The following is a 25,228-nucleotide window of genomic DNA, read 5'->3' on the forward strand; positions in this document are numbered from 1 at the left end:
TACACAATTTGAAATGTTCAGATTCAATTACAAATTCCAAATAGTTAGCAAACATACCGGTAGGCCTTTAAGGTATAACATGTGCATTTTTTCTTTTTCTTTCGTTAAAAAGGTCTAATGGCCCATCATATCAAGACAATGCGTCTTGTCTCTAAATCTTGTTTGCCTAGTATAACTCTTGGTAGTGAAATAGATTTCTTGCTGTTGGCAGCTGGAATGAACTTGACCATCATAAACTGTTCCTCCAAATCAGGATCTCCTCTGTACCATTTGAACTATGATTGATTTGTTTCAGAGTTGTCATCTTCATACCACAGAACCTACATGAACTAACGTAAAAAACTGAACTGCTGTGATGCTGCGTATTACGTAATATATTGTTCCAAGGAGACCAGCAAGTATCCATGTCTCTCAGTCAAACGTCAACCCCTACAGTTTATGACAAGGACAAACAGAGTGGCCAGACTAAAATGCCGTTCTGCCAGAAAACAAGTTGGTAATAGCCAATAACTTTCTTGGATACAACACTGGCTTGATATATTATAGTGTTTGTGATGGAACAAGTCAGACCTGTCTTTGCAGGAGGTGTTGACCAAGAGGAGCTTCTGTGGTGTGCAACCAATTTGGAATCAAATTAATGTTTTTAAAGTCCAAGTTCTCAGTTGGTGTCAATATCTGGAGGGCTTTTCATGAATTTGATGACGGTGATTGTGATGTTTAGGCCCAATTCTTGCTCATCAAGTTAAAGTGGTCAAGTTGAAGTCTCTTTTGGCACCAGTAATGTTAAAATTGTCACTGGAAGCTACCATTATGGAGCATTTTGCCTGACTGATGCATTGTATACAACAATGTGAGACATGCAACAAATGACATGTAGAATATTGCCCTTACAGCAAAATATACTCAAAGACATAGCGCTGGCGAAATGTATACACTTGAATACCAAGATGAAACGTTGAATAAAAATAGAATAAACACTTTTATTGTTACAAACCACATTGAATTTTACAATGTAAGTGTACAAACAAGTGATATGCATATATAAATATTTTCGAAAACAAGTCACTAATATTAAAGCGCGATATTGCACTTTTTAACCTTTGTCCCCTGGTGACCAAGTTGAGAATCAGATCAAACCGAAATTCGGTGTCAGAAGTTATAATTATGATGTAGGAGGTGTTTGTACCAAATTTCAAGTTCATAGCTTTACAGGTTAAGAAACGTGGCATAGTTACACTCAAACGGCAAATTTACGCCATTTGACATCTGTTACATTAAGATTAGGTCATTTATCAAAAACCTGTATGATATGTGATGTATCCTTGCTAGGAGAACCTATTGTGGGCATTATGGATTTTAAGGTTTAGTTCTTTATCATATTTCCTATGGTCCCTTTAAGGCTGTGCAGCAGACAGGCCTGGGTCGTTAAGATAATCCTTTGTTTTCCAGATAGTGATAAGGCTTGTGTTGGCATTGTTTACTGGTTGGGGATTTCACACATTCGTTACTGGAGGGAAGTTTGTATTGTTCTAGTATCATGTGTCTTGGCCTATCGTGTAGTGATCTAAATTATGTAACGGGGCTATATTTTGGGCTGGGACTACTTGGGATGTTCACTCCTTTAGTATTGAATTCATTGTGTTCCTACTCCTCGGGGTAAGTATATAAACTGGGGTTTTTTGCTAGATTCTTCAGTGTGGCAAGCCTCGAGCTGTGCACTCAACCTCTCTTCAGATTCAATGTTAAAGCGCTGAACTCATCTATCGCTCTTGGAAAGTGTATGTTATAGCGCTGCCTTTCTTTGTGAGACAAACTTCTTAGAGTGTAGCGCTGCATTCAACCTCTCTTCCGAGTTTATGTTATAGCGCTGAACTCATCTATTGCTCTTGGAAAGTGTATGTTACAGAGCTGCACCAACCTCTGTTTTTTTTCTGCTTAGAATTGCATGTTTTAGCGCTGCCTTTCTGTGTGAGACAAACTTCTCTGGGAGTACACTTGTTCACTCATCATTTAATTAGAGTCCAAGGTTGTGGACATAGAAAATATTCTGAGAGAATGAATATCCTGTTGAGGTTTAGTCCGAGGTTTATAGTACGCAAGTCACAGTGTGACAGAAGTTTGAGGTTGTAAATATAAGTTGTGGGATGATTATGATGACGTAATACCTGCTTGTAAATAGAAGTTATGACGAGTTATGAATAAAGATAGTATATGGAGAGCAGTTGTTTCTGGTTATAAATACTAGATAGTTAAGTGTTTCCTGCCCCGTTTTAGCAGGACCTTCATATTTAATTAGTTTGAAAGTGGCAAGTCTTCTTACTGCTAGGACGACTTAGTCACACAACACTATCATCATTTTATTAAAAAACGAGTCACTTATAAGTGAGATATAATACTTTTTGCCCCCTGGTGGTCAAGTGAAGAATCATATTGTACCAAAATTCAGTGTCGAAGGTCACCTGACCTGGGAGTACAAAGTTTCAAGTCCATAGCCCTAGCTATTAAGAAACGTGCACCACTCTTTTTGAAACAGGATACAGACAACTACATTAATACCCTACCGTGAGCCAAAAACCGTACAGTACAGACAACCTTTATCCTTCATATACACATATGCAGGTAAATTATTCACCAAACTTTGTCCGATAGTTTCATACATAACATTTACATGTCAAAGTTCCATCTCAGAGTCTTCTCTCCAACTGGAACTTGCATGTACAGCCGATGAGTGATACAAAAAAGTTCCAGGTCAATGTACTCTACAATTAAAATATGATCCTTTCAAGATCCACAAGTCAGTCCCCACCAACAGAGCAACTCAAAATACATGCACAGCAATCAGGTCAGGACTGCATATCATATTCGGGCTGCACTTCAGACACATTTCCGTGAAGATTATAAGATCCCTGGGAGGAGGCAGGGGCTAATAATTATGCCAGGCTGAAGAAAGTGGTTGAGTTGTGTATGAAACGCACTACAGACAACTTTTTAGCACATAGCTCAGTGAGAATTTTGCGTGCAACAAAATTCAAGGTTATTTGTCCATGTGTCTTAGCCCAGTAGCTAATTCGGCACTTTGTTTACATTCAAGTTCTAACACAGCTATTTTAAATGGAATAACACCAAGTTCAGCCAACTTGGCATTGGTCTCCAACACTGACTGAGCAACCCCTCACCGAACGGCAGTGCACTGAAATTGACTGCATCACACTGCTTTTGACTGACACCCCCACTGCATATGACTTTTTAGGCATGCCATTTTTTCTTAATGTTAAAAAACCACTAATTTTGACTGAAAGATCACTGCAAAGCACTGCCACCTGCATATCATTATGAACGACATACAGTGGAACCTCCCTTAGCAGACACCTCTCTATTAAGGACAACCTCTCTATTAAGGACACTAGGTTTGGTCCCAAATTGGCTGTTTCCATTCCATTTGACCTCTCTAATCAGGACACCTCTCTATTAAGGACAGCACTTGTCAGTCCTGAGGGTGTCCTTAATAGAGAGGTTCTACTGTATTTCAAAAACACTGCCTATGACTGAAAGACCACTGATTTCCACTTCTCCAACTCTGATCGAAACCCGTGGCATTTTCAAAATGACTGAAAACCACTGCTTTATGACTGGTGAGATTAAGATTTGATGGCAGTGTAAAGCAGTGGTAATTGCAGTCAAAGTCAGGCTGTAGGTGCTGTAATGTATGCATGCACTGCAAGATATCTGCATGGGAGCTGCAGTCAACAGCTGATGTTCTGGGCATCAATATATACACATCAATCAGTCTGTTAGACCATTATTCTAGAGGCCGCGTGCAGTAACTTTATTTGGATGTCAATTTGATCTTCAATCCCTGACATCACTGAAAGTAGCTAAGTGCCATGTGTGGTTTCAATTGTCTAGTAACCCCATCTGACCACTGTCATTATTGCTTCAGTGACAAAGTTTGCAATGACGTAGGTCAAGGACGTAAATTAGTCATTTAAAATGGTGTTTTTTTACTGTGACACATCATCATGCAATGGCGATGTCCTCTATTTGTGCACAACTTGTAGATGACGTCATCACTGCCATATTAGATGCAAACACATCATCTAAAATAGGACAGCAAAAGTAACAGTTGGCTAGAAATTTTTGCTTTTTCGCACAATTTCTTTGGTTGCCATCAGCACCAGCACAGTGGGGGGGGGGGGTGGCGTCCCCCAAACCTCTCTCGGCATCCGTGCCTGCATGCCATTGAATAAATTATTCATATTAACAATGAAAATGACTGCTCCCTCCTGGAGGTTTTGGAAATGGCAGTCAAAATCAGTGGTGTTTCAGTGTGGATTCAGTGTGCTGTGAAACATTTAAATTAACACCGAACCCCACTGCCAGCCCTGTGCATGATGCATAGTGGGGAGTCATTTTCAGTGTCAAAAACAGTGGAAATCAGTCAGCCTAAATATTTAAATGAGCACTGCTTTTGACTGCCCTACCACTGATTTTGACTATCTTACCACTGCTTGAGACTCCCTGACCTCTCTTTTTGATTGCTGTACAACTGTATGTTTGGTAACGCGTGACTGAAAAACACTCCCTTATGACTGCTTTCCACTGATTTCAACACTGCCATATAAATGTAAGGTAATTCTATGGTGGACCTTTCAGAAAAGCCCAATTCAATTTCCCTAAAGATGACTTCCTCTACCACACAACTTTTAGCCTATTCCAGGGCAGGTTTAGACACAAGTCTAATCCCAATCTCAATAATGAACACTTCTTTGTGTTATTGCTCTTGGGAAATCCACTGATATAGCAGTAAGACAATACCTACTTATTTGTGGACCATTAAGTCAGGTAAGGGCATGGTCAAAATTGTTCCAGGAAACAAAGTCTCACTCATTATCTTTTTGTTCTACAAATTTCATGTTCATGCATAACTATTTAGTTGGCTTTACATATATACATTTCTTTCTATTGGTAGAGGCGTGTTATCATCTTGACTTTTGTCATAGCCAGAGCAGGCCTGGACCTACCGCTGGATTATTTGTATGTGTAGTATTTAGCTTACCTAAGTTAAGTTTGGGAAGCTAACATGATTGCCAAATTAGCTTGATTAATGTTATGCAATCAGTAATTAGTAGTTTTCATGTTAAATCAAATGCTGTATATCCGACATTCAGGACTGGCACTCCAACCGGGGAAGACCTATACCAGAATTGGATCCCAGTTTTGTGATTTGTGAATGTATTAACACCTGGACTTGAAAATATATCATTTAGAAGGGAGTTCCATCTTCAAGTCTTTACTGAACATTATTAAGCTAGTCCACCCTGAATTTCAAACATATTAGTAACACTGCAACCTGACAGAATCCTGACTGACATCACACTGCTTTTCGGTGAGGGACTGCACCTAGCCAGATAATATACCTCATCTATACCTCAAACAATTTGTTAAGAAGAATTTACAAAAGTGATTCTTCTGAAAATGGAATTGCTATGACACCAAGGTATTTTAAAACGCAAAATGCCTTCAAAACCTCAAATTATTGTACAATGTCCAGTGATAGACCATGTGTGAGCTAAGTATAGACTATTTGCTTATGAGAGCTACATATGGACTTGATTCGCAGCTTGATATAAATGATAGAAAACTATTAAAACATTTGACATTAACTAAATAGCTAGACTCTACATGTATTAGTGATAAACAGTGTACATGTACAGGACCAATAAACTTTGTTCCACAGCAGTGAACACATCAAATGCTAAAAAAATTATGAAGAGAATAGCCTAACATGACAATGAAGCGGCCAGGGCCGTTGTGCTCACCTGTAGACATACACTATTTTCTCACCTTGAAAAGTAGGCTTAGGTGGGTTAGGGCTAGATCAAATTGCTTTTGAGTTATAGCACTTGGATCCGTTTTGGGTGGCCATATCTGAAGCTGGAACAGGCTGAAATTGTGCCCCGGAGAAGGTCTTCTCCGGGGCACAAAATGTTCCAGGTTTTGAAGTTGCTATGTAAAACAATGACAAAACGTGCCACATTTTTTGTTTTTTTCCAACTTTGACCTCGGTGACCTTGAAAAGTAGGTCAAATCAAAAACCTGTATTATATGTGATGCACCATCACCAGATGAACCCACGATAAAAGTTTCGTCATACTAGCTAGCAGCGTTCAGGAGTTATGGCCAAAAGGTTTTCACAAAGCGCCCCCTATATGCCAGAACAATAATAAAATCGCGCCGAATTTAGGTATACAAGTTACTGTTGCCCCAAGAGACCCCACACACTAAGTTTAAAGTTTCAAGGTCCAGTGGTTTAAGAAACGTGCCACCATTGTTTAACGGACGACGCGCTATCACTATAGCTCCCCTGTCCTTAAGACAGGTGAGCCGAAAACCAAATACTAGACTAAACTCAACATTCGCTACACGTACCCGTAATTAACGAAGAGAACCAATGGCAGATAAGATGTACAGGTAGGGATAAAAGTGAATTAACAAAATAGACATTTGCTATTATAAAGAAAATGGCTTCATTCAAGACTTTTGAGAAGTTATTGAGACAAAGAGAGCAAAATTATAGATATTAAGTATAAACAATAGCTATGCCTACATTGTACTTTAAAGTATAACAGGGTCATGAAAGCACAATTTTTCTTCAAGACCTAAACCCGCATTCATCCCCAAGGCTACCACAATTACCTGAGAAAGAGCATCAAACTAACCGGATTCACATTAGCAAAATATACTGATTAAGTGGACAATGCATATTGGTTAAGAAACGTGCTATAGTATATAGCCAAATCTACATTTCATGCCATTTAAAGAGATCCAGTCGTGGCACAAGTCTTTATTTAGACTACAGCTGAATGTGGTAAAAATATCTAAATTGGTGATTGCTTCTCATGCAGCTTATTGGCTAAATAATCACCTACCGATGGGGAACTCGAAACTGCTAACATTTATCAATGGAAGCTTATTCTCGCCTTAAGTTTCAACCGGGCCGTTTAAAACTCCTGTTTTTTATAAGAGTTTTGCTGTAGGTTACCTTTAACCTCTGTGACCTTGAAAAGTAGGTCAAATAAAAAACCCATGTGACACATACCTTATGGAGGTTAGATGTACCCATGGTATCGAATTGGTGGCAGGTAATCACATTTCTACATTTTTTCTGAATTTAGCCACCTGTTGGCAAATTGATGAATGAAATGGAACCAAACTCTCGGCTGTAAGATGACCTGACAATGTACTCATAGGGTGTGTACAAAATGTGGGATCAATGGTCACTGCAGTTAAGAAAACTCTCGTCATTCTCGGGTACATACCTTAAAAAAACTCGATGTACATGGTGTCAGGCACCTGCAGTTGAAATAACGCGGCAAGAGTCTTTACAAATGGAAGGGGAAAAGTATCCTATCAAGACTACAGCATGAGAAATATTTCTGCCTAAAAGGAACATTTTATCTCTCCCACACCATTCATGGTTCATAATGGGAACCTTTTCATTTCTCCTTATAAAAAACTCAAAAAAAACTTTCCGAAAAAAAATTGTAAACATCTCTCTGGTGACACCATCTAGATCTTCAGCCACCTCCTCTCCCACTATCACCACTACAATACGATGAAAAACCAAGTCCCTATCCTTCCTGTGATAGTCCATAAGACTTAGAATTGAATCCCTGCGGACAAAGATCCTTCTCTCTTGTCCAGCTCCCATTAAAATCTTGAGCTCCATTGATCATTTTCGGAGTTGCAGCTAAATCTGAAAGAGCGAAAAAAAAGATTTTGAATCACACGAGATAAAACATTGGGTGGGATGAATAAGCCAGAAAATGCTTTTACTCCAAAAGTGCAAAATGGCTAAGCAAAAGTATCAAGAAGTTGATCTGCCTATTCCAGGAAAGTAATCCAGACATGGGGATCACAAATTGGGAAATCCAGAATATCCAATATTTGCACATTTAAAGAGGGGAATTCATGACACTGCGCCAGACTAAATTAGTTGTGTCGTCACATTAATCCTTTTGTTTCGCAATAGCAACATCAGTCATGACACTTCAAAGAAAACTGACAACTGGTTTGCCTCAAGAGCCCAAAGCGATGCGGACATAACATTGTGAATGGACTATAATCTATATTAGTAGGGATTCTTCTCCCCAGAAAATTATCCGGCACACTCTCGTCACGGGTGGACGTGGTGTATGCACGTACATAATGGAATGCACTGCAAATGGTAGCTAGATTCAACCTTGTCCGCGAACTGAACATACAGTCTGGGTTCCAGGGTGATGTCCCGTATGAAAATACACAGAGGTATGCATGTGAAACCTCACTGAACTCGCCGGTTACAGCAATACCAATAAAGGAAATTATTCTGAAAGTGTCCTTCCCCTTGCTTCCGATTGTCTCGTATTGTAATATTTCTGCGCCTAGGATTGAAATTCAATCAGCCCTTATTTTGATACCGCTGTTTGATCAGTTGTTTCGCCACAAATCAAAGCTGAAAATCATAGCCTGGTACTGCTGGCCACCATCAGATGGCAGGGTGTTGATACCCCAGGAATTCCTTGATCAACATCGTCCCCGGTGGAAGATGCGTATGGAAATACACTGAACAATACATGTAAAGAATTGAACGGCACGAGGATACCGCGTGTGTTTCATACACAGCATTCACGTCGTTCATATCATTCTTCTTCGCTATCTTCCAAGTTTCATGCAAATTTCTCGCGTTCCTAATAATGGCCCCCCCCCCCCCCCCATCAAAGCCGGAGACTCCAGAGTCTGGCAAGACTCAACTGACAATTCTAGTTATTGTTTTTTGTAGATGATAAACACAAAACCAACCCGTGTGTTTTAATATTAATCAGATCACATGCTCCTGATGGTTTTTGGCCTAGAAAACCACTCAACTTGTGATGTGAATGGATCCCAAAAACAAGAAGGACCAGAGAACATACCAGTCATTGCCACACCTGGCATGTTTCTCATTCTCGGTTGGTTCATGTACACTATCAGCTGCCACCTCTTCTTCATCAGAGCAGTCATCTTCTTCCACATCCTAAAAAGACGCATGTTTTTGAGGTTATATGATTACAATACACACTGAATGTGATCCGAAATAGAAATAGAAATCCCCAAATTCACCCTGAGGTAAGTAATCTACATCGATATGTATCTTGCTGTAACTGTGTTGCTTCATACTCATATACCAGGGATCTCAAAGACCATCCACGCTCCAACACTCACTTTTTGGTTAACTCACATGAATTCCATGATCTCAATTCTGACAAACACCAACTAGATCCCCATAAATCAATCAAAATGTTGCTTGAATCAGATTCTATCTCTATATCATGGTGACCTGCTGCATACAACATGTGCATGTATATATGAATTACAACTACAAAACAGATGAAACTGCTGGATCTGCTCAAGTTAATCATCAAACACTCTGAACGAAATGAATGGTTAGCCATTTAATCTCTAGCTATTCACCAGAACGTTTGCACTCATATAAGTTATGCATGTCTATTTGTACACATAAAATGAAATGGCCAGGGCCATTGTGCTCACCTCATGTGGAGGAAAGATGGATAAAGAGCATGGTATTGTGTCATGTAGTGTTAGGTTTGATGTAGGTCCAAGCAATTACAATTTCCCCAAAATGGCCAATTTACAGTACATTCGACCTCTGTGACCTTGAAAAGTAGGTCAAATCAAAGAAGACCCGGGTGACACATTGAATGGTTGTTAGAATTAGATGTACCTATGATATAAAATTGGTGCCAATCAGGCAAGTAATACTAGGAATAATGGCATTTTGAAGAATTTAGGATTTGGCCCCCTCCCTGGAGGCCAAACGGCAAATCAGATCGCACCAAACTTCGGTACCTGAGACCACCTGACCAAGGGGTACATGTGTACTTAATTTGTGATCAATAGTCATTGCAGTTAAGAAACGTGCCATAGTTACGACCTGACGGCCAATTTACGCCATTTGACCTCTGTGACCTTGACAAGAAGGTCAAATTAAAAACCTGTGTAACATATATTGTATGGCAGTTAGATGTACCCATGATATCAAATTGGTGGCAATCGGGCAAGAAGTTAAGGAATAATCAAATTTTTAAGGTTTTTGGATTTTGCCCCCTGGTGGTCAAGTGGTGAATCATATTGGACCAAACTTCGGTCCCTGAGATTACCTGACTAAGGGGTAAATGTGTACCAAATTTGGGATCAATAGTCATTGCAGTTTAGAAACGTGCCATCGTTACATCCTAACGGCCAATTTACACTATTTGACCTCTGTGACCTTGAAAAGGAGGGCAAATCAAAAACCCGGAGGATATATGATGCACCTTTGCTAGAAGTACCTACCATATTTTTTTCAAAATTTCCCGACTACTATTAAGGGAGATATTGCATATTTTCACTTTTAACGTTTGGCCCCCTGGTGGCCAAACCATGAAACGAATCGGACCGAAACTTGGTCTCCAAGGTGTCATTACATAAGGGTACATGTGTACCAAGTTTCAACTCAATAGCTCTAACAGTTACGAAACGTGCCCTGCTAACGGACGACGGACGACGACGACGACGACGACGACGACGACGACGACGACGACGACGGACGACGGACGCCACGGTATGGGATAAGCTCACCTCTGCTAAGAGGTGAGCTAAAAATTATGTTTAAACAGCTGTTAGTTTGAAATCTAAACTATTGTTAGGTTGAAATTTAAAAAGATGTTTTTTCACAGTACATTTGTCAAGGTTGGGTATATGCTAGATGTACATTCAGAAATAGCATTATGGACTGGAGTTCAGATATTTCTTACTCTCAACTTACCACATCATCGACTGCAACATCCTTCACCATCAATGACGTATTAGAGGAAATACCGACATCAGTAAGGCTATCTTCGAAACTTGAAAGTTCTTTCCCAGCAAGAAATAACTTCACAGCTGGTGATGAGCTGGATCCTTCAACACAATAAACAGGAGCTGAAAACAAGATTGAAAGTAAATTCAGTTGATAACTGCATGAACATGTCTGGCAATCATTGTTGTCATTGAAAAGATGAAAAGAATAATACTTTTTGAGGTATTACTTTGAACTTCTTCAGCCAGCCAGTTTCCGAAAAAATGCAATACATAGCAATGTGACCCAAGTATTAGCAGGGTGAATGATACAGGTAGTGATAGACATTTTTACTTACCAATACATCATTAGTGACGGAACCGTCGTCTCAATGGGCGATTACTACGAAATGAAATCAATATCTCTTCTTCAGGTTCATCACCAACGTCCTTGAGCTTTTGTAACTGAACCCAAAGGAGAAAGCTGGGACTTAGTAAGCAAGCAAAATGATTTATCAACACAATCGAACTTTTGCAAATCTAACGATATCATTTTCTCTTTGGAAAAAGACAACCATAAAGATTTGTCTGTCTATCATTACTGACTACTGTAAGTGTAATGGCACAAAGTTTGACCACTGAAGCCTCTAAATACTTCTGATACTAAGGCTGAACACAATTTGTTAGGCGAAAACTGGTGTCAAGTAGATATCTCATCAGTTGGCAAACAATGGATACATTGCTTTGCTTTCAAGAAGAATGAAAATCGTGTACCTCTTTCCTCTCTTCTTGAGCGGCTGCTCTCCTCCTCCTTTGTGTTCGAGCCATCCTCAAATTCAACTGCGCTTGTCTTCTATCTGATTCCTAAAATATATTATAAATTGTTCTGTAACGTAAGCAATTAAATGTCGAGTGGTATAGTCCCGAATATGAACACGGTGGATCAACAATGAAAATGAAACGGCCAGGGGCCATTGTGCGCACTTTATAGATTTATCGGTGGTTAGGAATTCATCCTGGTTAAGAAATATTCTACATGTATAGTATATAGGTCAAACCAAAAGTTGGTATGACATGTGATATATCGTTGCTTGGAGTACCTACCATAAAATTATCATTGAAAACAAGTCACTAATAAGCGAGATAATGCACTTTTTACCTTTTTTTGTTTTGGCCTTCTGGTGGCCAAGTCGAGAATTAGATCACATCGAAATTCGGTGTCTGCGGTTATATGACAAAGGGAGTCATGTGCACCAAATTTCAAGTTCATAGCTTTAGCGGTTAAGAAACATGCCATAGTTACACTCAAATGACCAATTTATGCCATTTGACCTCTGTGACCTTGAAAAGTAGGTCAATTCAAACACCTGTATGATATGTAATGTATCTTTGCTGGGAGAACCTACCAAGCAAAATTTTATCGGAAACGAGTCACTCATAAGAGAGAAATCACACTTTTTAGGTTTCCACTTCTGGCCCACTGGTGGCAAAGTCAAGAATCAGATCGGACCGAAACTCGTTGTCAGAGGGAACATGACATAGGGAGTCATGTGTACCAAATTTCAAATTCATAGCTTTAGCGGTTAAGAAACGTGCCATTGTGTTACACTCCATTGGCCAATTCACACCGTTTGACCTCTGTGACCTTGAAAATCAGATCAGACTGAAATTCATTGTCAGAGGTTACATGGTGTAGGGAGTCATGTGTACCAAATTTCAAGTTCATGGCTTTATCGGTTAAGAAACGTGCCATAGTTACACTCAAACGGACAATTTCCGCCATTTGACCTCTGTGATTTTGAAAATTAAGTCAAATCAAAAACCCGGATGATATGTGACCCACAACGACAAAATGAGTCGCATGTCGCGCAGAAGATGAGCGTAAAATGACACCAGGACATAATAGAAGAAATTGATATGCTCCGATTTTACAAAAGGCAGACAATGGTGAAATGAACAACCAGTCTGTCTCAACCTGTCAAGCTCGGAGCGACATGCGACCTGTTTTGTCATGGCGGGTCACATATGTGATGTACTCTTACTAGGAAAACCTACCATAAAAATGTTATCAAAAATGAGTCACTTATAAGAGAGATATCACACTTTTTAGGTTTCCATTTCTGCTCCCCCGGTGACCAAGTCAAAAAATCTGATCCGACCGAAATTCATTGTCAGATGTCACCTAACCTGGGGAGTCCTCTGTACAAAGTTTCAAGTTCATAGCTCTAGTGGTTAAGAAACGTGCCACTGTTTTTAAAACAGAATACAGACAACGACGACGACGACAGACACTGCAATGTTGTATAGACTCCCCTACAGTGAGCCAAAAAGGTAATCTTAAAATAAACAGCTTTTATATGATAAGTAAATGCCATTGATATTTCATTACATGTATTGTAAAGGAGGAGCAAGTCCCTTTCCATTGATGTCTACCACGGATGACTGCACATCATTGTCTTGAAAATGACATGCAGAAATCGAATTTTTCGAAATCGCCTAGGTTTAAGCAGGTTTGAGACATGAACTTCCAAACAAATGACATCTCTCAATGCTTGATGGATCAATTCATCATGTGTTTAATCTCCTTGGTTGCTGTGGTGATCATTGCCTAGGGACATTCCGAAAAACAGAAAGTACAAGATGGTTCAGTTGACAATCGAGCAGCACGTATTCATGGTGGAAACGTTCCTTCAAACATGAAGTTTGGAGGCAACATGAGCAGCCTTCGGAGAAAACTTTTCGGATAGACAAACCGCCAAAAAAAGGCTATCTGGGCCAACGACAAAAAGGACTGTGAACACGGTATGAGCGGAAACCGTAGCAAGGGTAATTCCGGAAGACCATGGATACCCCAGCATAACACAACATGAAAAGATTGGAACTGCAGTTATCCGTGGGTGCATGGGTGATATGAATATGAAGACATCAATGGAAAGGGCCTGGCTCCTTCTTTATCTTACTTGTAAGATTCATGCCATTAATAATTATCACATAAAAAGCTTTTTGTTTCAGGATTACCTTTTTATTGATCCACCCTGTAGTGCAAGAAGGGGTAGGCACATCCGTTTCCATGGAGATTTAAAGCTGCTTTTCTCGCCAAGGCATGGGCACCTTCCATCCACACTCTCATTAGCAGGATGATACCTGAATTTTAGAGCATTTCAGGGTTCTTGTGGGTGCCAATGGTGCACTTAAGTAAAGGTTGTTGCAACAGAAGATGGCTTTTTAAAGCAATTCCATGGGCTTTTGCTGGACAAGCTACTGAAAATGAGGGCTTTTGACTACAATCGTAGACCTGCCGTGGAGACAGTAATAAGCATCCTTGGCTTGCCAAAACCGGGATAGGCATGTACAGCCCGAGATTGGTTGTGTGGCCACCCCGAGAGTGCATGCTTACCCTTCCTTGATCAGAAGCGAGGCTCTGCAAAAATTCCAAATCTTGAACTGCAAGCAGATTCCTCAAATTACTGTCGGGCAGCGGCTGAAATGAAATGCGTTAATCAAGAAGTTAGTAAAGCAATATAGGGTACATCTTCATTCAACTATTTCAACAAGTGTACCACAGAGTGACAGCGTACTAGGAAACAATCTATGAGCAAGGCAAATTGACTGTTAATTTAAAGTTGCTTGGTCGAGTTGCAGAGGCAATACACGTTATTCATTTCTTTCACTTGAGACTGCACCGTGATCATTAAACTGATGCAGTGATATGATTTGGTGCTTTATTTCTATAGCGGAAGACCACCAAAATAGCTTTTCAGATCGGAGACAAAAATCAAAGGGCACCTACCACTCCCACAGAAAATGTGCTTGCCAACATTATGTACAAGGGGATATGTCCGACAGACACAAAAGGCCTACCTCATTATTCAGGATAACGGCATCCTCGTGATCATCTTTATTCTCATCAGACATAGACATTGGCTCCTAAAGCAAAGACGGATAAAATGAAAAGATAGCTTCTGACAGCCTCATATGATAGCCTGGTGGTCAACACTGCTGGTTATCCCGCAATAGGGCCCAGGTTTGATTCTGGGGAGAACTCAGGATTGATCCTTCAAAAAGACTTAAAACAAAGGTTCCTTGTATCTGGTGTATATACCTGAAAGACCCCACCAAGTGACAAATATGAGCAGCCTGCGTAGACTCTACCTCTTGGCTCTAGCCAAAGTCCGAGTCACGCCACCGTACATTCTGCCTTGAAGGGGGATTACTCCCTAGAGAAAATCACCTCCAAGTGCTCAATGCTGAATCAATTGTTAAATTCCATTCGTCATGAAGAATGATCAACCTCTGGATGAAAGCACTGTTCCTTTAATTTGAACTGCCTTTTAAAAAGGCCTCAAGCAGAATGAAGCTAACCATGTTGAAGTGGGCAATAGGTCCAGCACTGAACTCGAATTATAACTACATATAAATAATGTTGAAGGTTTGTAAAGTGTAAAAAGTTAAAATCTCTCATCATGAACAATGATGAAGACTTGCTTGTTTCAGAATGAATACCTTTGTTGTCCTTCAAAACTTAACTTAGAGCACAGAAGTCATCAACTGTGACAAACGTCGAGCATGACTAATAATACCAATCCAGAAAAAAACAGGGTCGAATACTTACACTCACACTCACAGTGGATGCATTCGATGCATGCAGCACTTCAGTATCAGTGGCAGTTGGCGAACTCGGCAGCAGTCCAGGGATATTTTGAGTGGTAGGCTGGAAAAATGTACATGTTTAGTATGTCAGTCCCAAGGGTGCGGTAATAATTTTGATATAATTGAGGTTCTACTGTACTTGCAATGAGCCTGTTTAATGTTCTTGTCCCTATGAAAACTACTCACTAACATCAAACTAAAACACACAACTGCTTTACCATAAAACAAAGTGAAGTGCAACATCGAAGTCCATCATTGTAGATGGTCGATGAGTACATGGCAACGTGGATCCTACAGGAGAAGCTCAGCCGCATGTTTGTTGCTTCTGCCTAACAAGCGGACAGAAGGTTATAGAAATACTAGTATTCACTTACAAGTCGACTGCGAGAGACTGCTGGTGTTGATGATCCAAGTTGACTACCAGAGGCTGCTGGTGTTGATAACCCAAGGCCAAGTTGACTGCCAGAGGCTGCTGGTGTTGATGACCCATGTTGACTGCCAGAGGCTGCTGGTGTTGATGACCCATGTTGACTGCCAGAGGCTGCTGGTGTTGATAACCCAAGGCCAAGTTGACTGCCAGAGGCTGCTGGTGTTGATGACCCATGTTGACTACCAGCGGCTGCTGGTGTTGATAACCCAAGGCCAAGTTGACTGCCAGAGGCTGCTGGTGTTGATGACCCATGTTGACTACCAGAGGCTGCTGGTGCGATGACCCAAGTCGACTACCAGAGGCTGCTGTCGTTGATGACCTATGATGACTACCAGTGGCTGCTGGTGTTGATAACCCAAGGCCAAGTTGACTGCCAGAGGCTGCTGGTGCGATGACCCAAGTCGACTACCAGAGGCTGCTGGTATTGATGACCGAGGTCGAAATAACTGAAAAAAACAATGAAATACAATTAATGCCAAGATTAATCCCACAAGCAGTTTAAAAAAAGTGGCCATGAAAGTAAAGATACTGGTAATCGTACATGGAGAACTTTTGGTTAAGTCAAGTGCATGGCAATGTGGATTTCAACTCGGGTCAAGTGCCATAATATAAGCTGAAGTTGATTGTTGCCTCTGTCTGACAAGTTGATCGACAGTTCCAGGTTTGATGAGAACAAATACTTACTTACAGACCACTACCAGATGCGCTGCTGGTGTTCAGGACCTAGACTGTGAGTGTGATGACTGAAATCAGAAAATTTAGCGAAAAATTAACCACAATTATTTGAGGGATGAGAAGTCTAGAGCCAGGTCATCAGCCCTGAAAGTTTTGGCATCAAAGTAGGGCCTACATCCCTTTTCCCACAGATCACAAATCAGGGGAATATTGCTTAAGTTTCCAGCCAGCCAGCCAGCCTGTTAAGATTTTAGCATAGTTTCTGCATTCAGAGACAAGACCAATAATGAATATTCATAGCCGGTTGGAGGGTCGAGGCCTATCAATTAGACGAGTGCATGTTTTTAACTCTCAAGTACATATTTGGAGAGGTATTGCAAAAAATATTTGCTGTGGCAAGTCTACAGATATAAAGAAATTATTTGATGAAAAAATTAATTTCGAATTTTGCTAATTGGGTAATAGGGGGCGTGTTTTGAGTTTTTTCTGCCAGTTGGCTGGAAAGAGTGGAAATATCAAAGTCTGTCTAATTTGTTGATTATCAAAAAATTTCCGTGGTCAACTACCAGTTTATTTTTCACCATTTACTTGCCCGACTGTCCGGAATAACATAATCTAAATTTCAGATTTACAACCCCACGCAGTATTTGATGCGTCGCGGTCAAACATTGACAATTTAACTGCTAAAAGGCTTAAAAAATCAATTGTGGTCTTGTCTCCATTTACACTACATTTTTGGTCATTTTAGTGAAAAATTTGAATGTGCTCAAATCACTCTAATTCATTTAGAATATTGTATTGCTGATGATTTAAGGTCAAAACAAGCTAAAATAATGAGAAAAAAACTTAATTTGACCAAAATATGAGTCAACCTAGCCCCGGTCTAAGTTCGGTTTTATTTTTACAAGTCTTGTTGTGTTGCCATTCAATCATTTTGTAATTTCTTTGACACTACTTAGGCCTTGATTCTGAAAGTTGTGCCCTAAGCAGCAAAGATATTCCTAAATCACATCCTAAATTTTCAGCTCCACAGCTTGCTTATTCTGGCCAGGGCTGGTCTTTGAATTTGGTGCTGTTGGCTGCAAAATCATGACTTTTTGTCGATTTTGTCCCCTTTCGTCGCTTTTGGCACAGTTGTACCACTCTTTGAAATGTCTCTCATTTCTCCAAAAATTTCCAGATATCACTTTCCTTTGTTGGAGAGTTGTGGGATGTCATCTACATTAGTTTGAAAAAATTCTCAAAATGTTAACCCCTGAAATCTACCTTCATCGAGACAAGACCACTAATGAATATTCATAGGTTGGAGGGTCGAGGCCTATCAATTAGACGAGTGCATGTTTTTAACTCTCAAGTACATATTTGGAGAGGTATTGAAAAAATATTTGCTATGGCAAGTCTACAGATATAAAGAAATTATTTGATGAAAAAACTAATTTCGAATTTTGCTAATTGGGTAAAAGGGGGCGTGTTTTGAGTTTTTCTGCCAGTTGGCTGAAAAGAGTGGAAATATCAAAGTCTGTCTAATTTGTTGATTATCAAAAAATTTCCGTGGTCAACTACCAGTTTATTTTTCACCATTTACTTGCCTGACTGTCCGGAATAACATAATCTAAATTTCAGATTCACAACCCCACGCAGTATTTGATGCGTCGCGGTCAAACATTGACAATTTAACTGCTAAAAGGCTTAAAAAATCAATTGTGGTCTTGTCTCTTCATCAGATGTTGACAAAATGTCTGCAAAGATGGCCGCATTTTAAGGAGCTTAGAAAGAAGTAAATAAAATTGCAATGATTTTTGCTGTGACAAGTCATGTTGTCATGGCATCAAAGAACACACGTTTCGTCGTTCAAGCTAAATGAATTGAACAGTACACCCCCACAAACAGGAGGGAACAATTACCTCATTATTTCAATGTGGCAGTCTCAGTCATAGTCTGGCTATTGGCCTCGGTCTGGCTACTTGTACATGTACCTGCTGGGATGGAACCTAAAATTACAAAACAATTGTTAATACATGCAGCGACCCTTATCATAAATAGCAATTATTTTTCTACATTTCTACATTTTAACTTTAATTGATAACTTTTACGAACAATGGTGTACTAATTAGTGCTGGCATGCAAGATAAACATAAAACTAAATGCAGCTGAGAAGACATAAACTGGCTTTAAAAGATGGAACAACTGGTCCAGGTAGAAGAAAATATGGGGCAATGGATGCAGATGTTCTTGGTGGCCCTCTTCTTGCAGGATTCCTCTTTGGCTTCTTTTTTGGGGGTTGTAGGTGTGGCAAATAACAGTCACTCACACTCGCAATAGCCTTTTTTCAGGTTACTCCCAAAATCACCTAGGTCAGAACTATCGGACACTGCAAAAAAGATCAGAAAATATTAAAGAGTTTTTTAACACAAAACCATTTGTGACCCACTAACAGCAAAACGAGTCGCACTTCACTTCGAGCTTGACAAGTTGAGAAAGACTGGTTGTTCATTTCACTATAGTCTGCCTTTTGTGAAATCTGAGTGTATCAATTTCTTGTATTAATAATATGTCCTGGTGTCATTTTAGGCTCATCTTCTGTGCGACATGCGACCCATTTTGCAGTGATGGGTCACGTATTGAGAATGACAAGTTCATAGGCCTGTCTCTTGAGCCATTGTTAGCATCAATGGCAGTGACATCATTCATTCATTGCTGTGAAAACATTATTTGAGCAATGGTTCCTAACCCTCTGTGGTACATGCCATGCATCTGGAATCCCACACATGTCATCTCATATCGACATAGGCCTACTCTCTGTGACAACTGACATGCACTAAGGCATCTCAATCATGTCTATTGTCAGTAATGATGTTCTGTTGCGACTGCTGGTGGGCCTACATAATAATCATTAATCCATTATTACACTTTCAACTGGACACTTATGAGTATGAGACCATCAATCATTCATAAGTCATGAAGATATGGAAGGAAAGCTTGCATAAACTCAACAAGCTGTCAGCGTCACTTTGTCCATCCAATAATTCAATCATGTTTCACCCAAAGGAGAAATGTCACCGATACACACTGTATAGGCCTAAAATCTACTGCTGTGCATCACGCATGTATCCTGCTATCCATCTTCGATGCTTGTACATACACGCAGCTTGCATTGCTTACAGTAGAAATGCAGTGATCTTTTCTTGATTCGGAGCAGTTGCGTGTTTCCATGCATATTATGTGTAAACACTAGCAAATCACGTTCAAATCACGCAGCAAACATGAAAACTAAAACTTACTTTCGTTTTGTAGCGCTAAACTGACTGACATCCGATCTGCACAGCTGACAGCATGCACGGGATGAACTGCGCGCGCTTAAAGCGAACTGGAACCGCCAAGCCAGTTCGTATGACCTCGTTTTCATTTCCCGCGTATCGGGTGATCAGAACGAGGCATGAATGAAACATGGCGCCTAGCTGTCAATCATTCAGTGACGTCACTACTATGGAATTTACTACGAAAATTCATGAATGAAAGATCGCATGACTCACGTGATTCTCACATGATTCTCAATAATATTATCAGTGCAGTGCCCTAGTAAGCGCGCAGCGCCTTTAGGTTGGGGGGAAACCCCCCAAACCCCCCGGTTGGGACCCTGCTATAGTTCCTTCCGCCAATTTTTTGTTTTGATAGACAGTTTTCTCCGTGTATCGCATTAGCAGTAACTCAACTCCATCGTCATAATAGCCGGCAAAGAAATGGAAAATGTCCCCCCCCCCCGAAAGGTGTCCAGACTATGGTAGTCTGGGACTCTGGCAGATCTATATCATAATACTATAAGGCGGCTCGCTAAAGTGCCATTTGGGGGTCGTGTTTCGTCTGGAAATTTTGCACGTTTGCAGGTGATATGTTATCCTGATGCAACGTCATGTTTATTTTCGGAAATTTACTTCAGCGGAGCAGTAATGAGGGATTTTTAATCGGACACGGTCAATTCTCCTTACAACTCACGGAAGCCAAGCCATTGCTGTTTAGTTATGCAGGGGATTAATGAATCACCTGCACTCCCACCCCACAGGGTGACTAACACTACCTGTTGAACGGCTGGCTGTAGGGGGGTGATTGGAACAGCCTGTACACGTGTTGACCTGCTGAACCAAGGTTAATGTTATTTTTCAATCCACGATTGTAGGCCTAGGTCACCTGATCTTCGAGATTTCGCGGGGAAAGAAATTGTAAACAAACGTATGTGTGCAGTTCAAATGTAAACAAAAATGTATTTTTGGCATTTTCGGTTGCTGGACTTGGGTTTTCCCGCAGTAAGGAGCTGGGGTCAAATTGGTGGTCTATTGTTTATGGGTGCTGTGTTAGCCAGAGCTAACTCGTGATAATGAAGGTTACCATGGTATGTTTATGAGCTCACCACAGCTCTCAATACTTGATCTGAAGAGGCACGCTGAACCTGAAATGGCCTTATCAGGGAGCTGCTCACGGTGCTGAACTTCTAGCTTGCCTGTCGAGTAAGTGCCTTGCCCGAGACCTGGCTACATGTAGGAGGAGCACGCATTTTAAAGTTATAGTAGTGATAGTGCAATTGGTTCGAGCCATTTGGAGGCCGACATGTGAAGGCCTATCTGCATGGGTACTCCTTCACCGTATAAAAATGCGCATATTGCTGACGAAGGAACGAGGCATTGCCTCATCATCTCTATCGGACCAACTGATATACTTTTATATGCACGCATACAGCACGCCACAGCTAGGTCCGAGTCTGTGGACAAATGGTTGGTTTAATTTGTCTCTTCGATATGGCTCCTTTTATATTGCATTAGATGTTTATTGATTCAATCTATTCAAGGTATAGCCCATTTGAACCTGCCTGCGCCACGGGTACAATGCTAGTTCTAATGTAAAGTGCAAGCTCTATTGAACTCGCGCAACTGTCGCCATGGAGAGCCCCTCCCCCCAACACCCGTCCTTCTGACATGTTTTTGCCAGTGCATTGGGGGGGGGGGGGGGGGGGGGGAAGGCCCCTCAAACCCCTAACCATCATTACCCTTCCTTTTCACTGGCATGATATTGGATATTGGCAAGACTCCCAAGAGGTCGTACTGGTGGCTTCCTTGAGACAATTGCTTGTGGTCGTACCTGGGCAACCAATTCATGGGGTCAGGGATCTAGGGATCAGGTTTTTCCCCCACCAACATGTTGCTGAATGGTTAATGCATAAAAAATTGGTTGGAAAGGGTTTTTGCTGGCCAAGAGACTTGAAGACCCTTTACTCTTGAGGAACACCAGACTGATGAACAAAGAACTCGAGGAACATAGAACCCTCTTCATACCTGGGGGCATAAAAAGCCTGCTAGCGAATATTGATTATTCTTTAGAAAAAAACAGAAGATCTGCAAAACTAATGGTACCCAATAAAAACATACATTCCTCCTTGAGGTGTCTTCGGATCCCACCACGGCCCATGTGGAATTCGTTCAAAAGGTTTATTGAAATCTCAAAATAACATTTTTTTTCTCGAAACGCCTGCCCGTCTTTTGCTTCATTAATTATTCACAATGTGATCTTATTTCTGTTCCTGAAAAGTTGTTTTCAGTGTATTTTCTCCTTGAAATCGATCACTTCAGGTACTATTACTGTGCATCCCTAGCTAAATTAGTGTCTAGTTTCGTCTCTGATGACATTTATTTCGTAAAAATCGCTGTTTTTTTCTAAAAAGGTGTTTTTGTGGTCATTTTGGCTGTTTATTTCGAGGGTACGGTAGGAGGTCATCGTTCACTCGATAACTCTTTTTAAAATGAAATAAAAGCGTTTTAAGATATACGATATGAATTGATATTAATATTCGTCAAGTGGGATTGTCGGTGGACGTTCATTGTTGAATAGTAGTGCTGGAATTACGAAAATATATCGATATCGTTGAGAATTTATTCATTAGGGGCCTACTCTCAATTTTTTCAACGCCTCTAGCACTGGTAAATTGCCACCATCTTGAAAAGCAGTGCCGCGGATGTGGATATGTAAAAAGGTTATCGCATCGCCACTACGCCTGAGAACGATGGCTGCCCTGCGCTGCATTGATAGTTCGTAATAAATTCACATAAAAACACACCAGAAGATCTCCGATTTTATTAACAAAGATCATATTTTGTTATTTATTGATAAAACAAGCCATTTTACCACAGCAGGTGACACATATTAGGCCTGAATAAGACTTTAGAATTTGAAGTGGTGGTGACGATGCCGATATCCAAGATGGCGGAATTATACCAGTGGTCAAATCTCATCTTTTTTGGGTAATTGCATCATTATTTCTTTTTGTGATAGGTGATTTGTAAAATTTTGACAATTATATTTAGCAATATTTCGATAAATGCGGACCTGCTTCTTCCTCTTTTCGCAATCCGTTCTAATTGTAAAATTTTGACAATTATATTTAGCAATATTTCGATAAATGCGGACCTGCTTCTTCCTCTTTTCGTAATCCGTTCGAAGGGGTGACGGTGTTTCGATAACAGCGGGGCGCAAGCCGTCATGGGGGATGTACACTACAATGCACGTGATGATGGTTGAACATTCACTCTCGTTGACAGTGTATTATTGAAATATTTGATTGTGATGATGGTGTATTGTACTAGGCCTTGCATGCTCCCAACGTGTGGCATATTTCATATTAGAACCTTGTAGGTCAACACTGCTGAATACTACATACCTCATTTATGATCACCAATCTTCTCCCACTCTTTCTTCTTACCGAATGTGTCCACACTGCACTTACGGTCATTGTACTTTCATCTTATGTAAAATGTAACTTTTTACACGGTTTCAATAAACGATTTGTAATTTGTAATTTGTAAATTATAAATTTCACTAATAATTTGACGCCGCCAATTCCACTGGTCTTCGAAATACGTAAGCTACACTGTTGACGACTATGACACTCCTCACAAACCACATTGTGAATCAGACGCCGATAGGCTTGTTCGGGATTATATCCATTTTAAGCATCTTTTGGATATTATTCCTAAATTTTAAAAAATCAAAACACATATGTCGGGGGGTAAACCCCCAGAAATTGAAGTGTGATTAAAAAACAGTGTGAATATTCATGTGGTTCTCTCTCGGAGCTCAGAATAGTCGAGTTGCTTCATTCGCGCGTTTATCTCTTCTGGCGGCCATTTTAAGTCAAATCTAAGCCATTTGAAACGAATCCATGGACTTGAGAAACATTGTTTACATTGGATACGTCGTATGCACGTTAACCATAGTAGCGCTTCGGCTTTTCTGCTGCGCGCTTAATAACAAATTGAACTGCGCATGCTCGGGCACTGGGGGCGGAGCTACAAATCTGAACTCGAATAGGAAGTTGGAAGTTTGACTTTCTCGGGCGGTGAAAGTCGAAAAGTTGAATAAATCGCTCGGCGGTTCCAGTTCGCTTTAAACAAAACCGACGGGTTCACTGCGCATGTGGAGTAATGAAGCTCCTCATCTCCCAATCTTGACACTAGAGGCGCTGATGTCGTTCCTAAACAACGGCTCTAGCACTGCTAAATTGCCACCATCTTGAAAAGCAGTACCGCGCATGTGGAAATGTAAAGAATCTTTACAATTGCAAAGAGGCTATCGCATCACCACTACGCCCGAGAACACGATGGCTGCACTACGCTGCATTGATAGTTTGCAATAAATTCACGTAAAAACACACCAGAACATCTCGGGTTTTATTTAAAAAGATCATATTTTGTTATTTATTTATAAAACAAGCCATTTTATGAAAGAAGGTGGCACTTACTAGGCCTGGATAAGACTTTGGAGTTTGAAGTGGTGGTGACGCAGTGTTGAAAACATCTGAATCTCAGGATGCCGATATCCAAGATGGCGGAATTTTACCAATTCCAGTGTCTGAAATTGAATTTTAATTTCGGCACTGTGCGAGTTTGCTCATCTCCCACTCAACCTCTCCCCCAGACGAATCATGCGTGTTCCGCTGTGGAGACGAGGTAAAAAGACGATGCGTTGTAAGGAACGTAATCAGCGCCTCTAGTGTCAAGATTGGGTTTCTAGCACATGGATTGGCAACTAGATTTTATAAGAATAAAAACTAGGTTTTGATGAAGACAAGTATATAACATGGTTTTGTTCCACAAAACCAATTTTCCTTCTACGTACAGTAACTAGGTTTTTATTGAAGAAGCATATAGGTTTAATTTTTTTAAACATAGTTTTCTTGCAAAAAACAATTGGGTTTTGATCAAGAAAACGTGGTTTTTATTATAAACCTATGCTTCCATACAAACCTAGTTTCACTGAACAAATTGTGGTGTTCTTCCATGAAACTAAGCTTTAAAAGAAGAAAACCAGGTTTTCTTACATAAAACTAGGTTTTCTTCCATAAACTACGTTTTTTTTAATTATTAGACCTACAGCTTGCCAACTACGCTGTAACTATACCATATAGGCCTATTCGACATTACGGTAGTGTAATATCGTGACTGCATGCGAAGCGATGTTCCGTGCTTGGCATTGGAGAAGAAAATAGCATCTCCTTTGAAATTGAAGCCCATTTTGTTGGTAGGCTGCATGGTTTGCCGTTTATTTTGGCTGTTTTTTTTAATTTAGAGTGTG

At 40.4% G+C, this 25,228-nt stretch overlaps 2 protein-coding genes across 9 annotated transcripts in view; one reads left to right on the forward strand and one right to left on the reverse strand.

Moving 5' to 3' along the window:
- Positions 1-25,228, forward strand: part of LOC135498884 (uncharacterized) — a 500,658-nt gene that overhangs the window by 156,801 nt on the left and 318,629 nt on the right. The window lies entirely within an intron of this gene.
- On the reverse strand, positions 7,567-20,159 carry LOC135498840 (uncharacterized). Of its 4 annotated transcripts, none has more exons than XM_064789319.1 (13): positions 19,894-20,159; positions 18,924-18,983; positions 18,517-18,603; positions 16,622-16,680; positions 15,882-16,383; positions 15,470-15,568; positions 14,719-14,784; positions 14,255-14,338; positions 11,632-11,721; positions 11,217-11,322; positions 10,847-11,001; positions 8,955-9,055; positions 7,567-7,756 (listed from the first exon to the last, which is right to left on the reverse strand). In XM_064789319.1, the coding sequence occupies exons 7-10, from the start codon at positions 14,776-14,778 to the stop codon at positions 11,227-11,229; spliced, it is 330 nt and encodes a 109-aa protein (XP_064645389.1). In that variant the 5' UTR covers positions 14,779-14,784; positions 15,470-15,568; positions 15,882-16,383; positions 16,622-16,680; positions 18,517-18,603; positions 18,924-18,983; positions 19,894-20,159; the 3' UTR covers positions 7,567-7,756; positions 8,955-9,055; positions 10,847-11,001; positions 11,217-11,226. The 4 variants fall into 3 exon arrangements, 3 of the variants coding, with proteins under 3 accessions (XP_064645389.1, XP_064645391.1, XP_064645390.1); XM_064789320.1 differs by lacking the exon at positions 11,217-11,322; XR_010449154.1 differs by lacking the exons at positions 18,924-18,983; positions 19,894-20,159 and having other exon boundaries at positions 16,626-16,680; positions 18,517-18,586.

This window comes from Lineus longissimus, chromosome 14, assembly GCF_910592395.1.
Source record: "Lineus longissimus chromosome 14, tnLinLong1.2, whole genome shotgun sequence".
NCBI classification, from domain to species: Eukaryota; Metazoa; Nemertea; class Pilidiophora; order Heteronemertea; family Lineidae; genus Lineus; species Lineus longissimus.

Coding starts and splice junctions, on each gene's coding strand:
- LOC135498840 (XM_064789319.1), bottom strand. CDS start 14,778: ATGTCTATGTCTGATGAGAATAAAGATGATCACGAGGATGCCGTTATC. Junction 11,722..14,254: donor TCGCTTCTGATCAAGGAAGG/GTAAGCATGCAC, acceptor AATATATTTTAG/GAATCAGATAGAAGACAAGC. Junction 11,323..11,631: donor CTCAAGAAGAGAGGAAAGAG/GTACACGATTTT, acceptor CTTTGGGTTCAG/TTACAAAAGCTCAAGGACGT.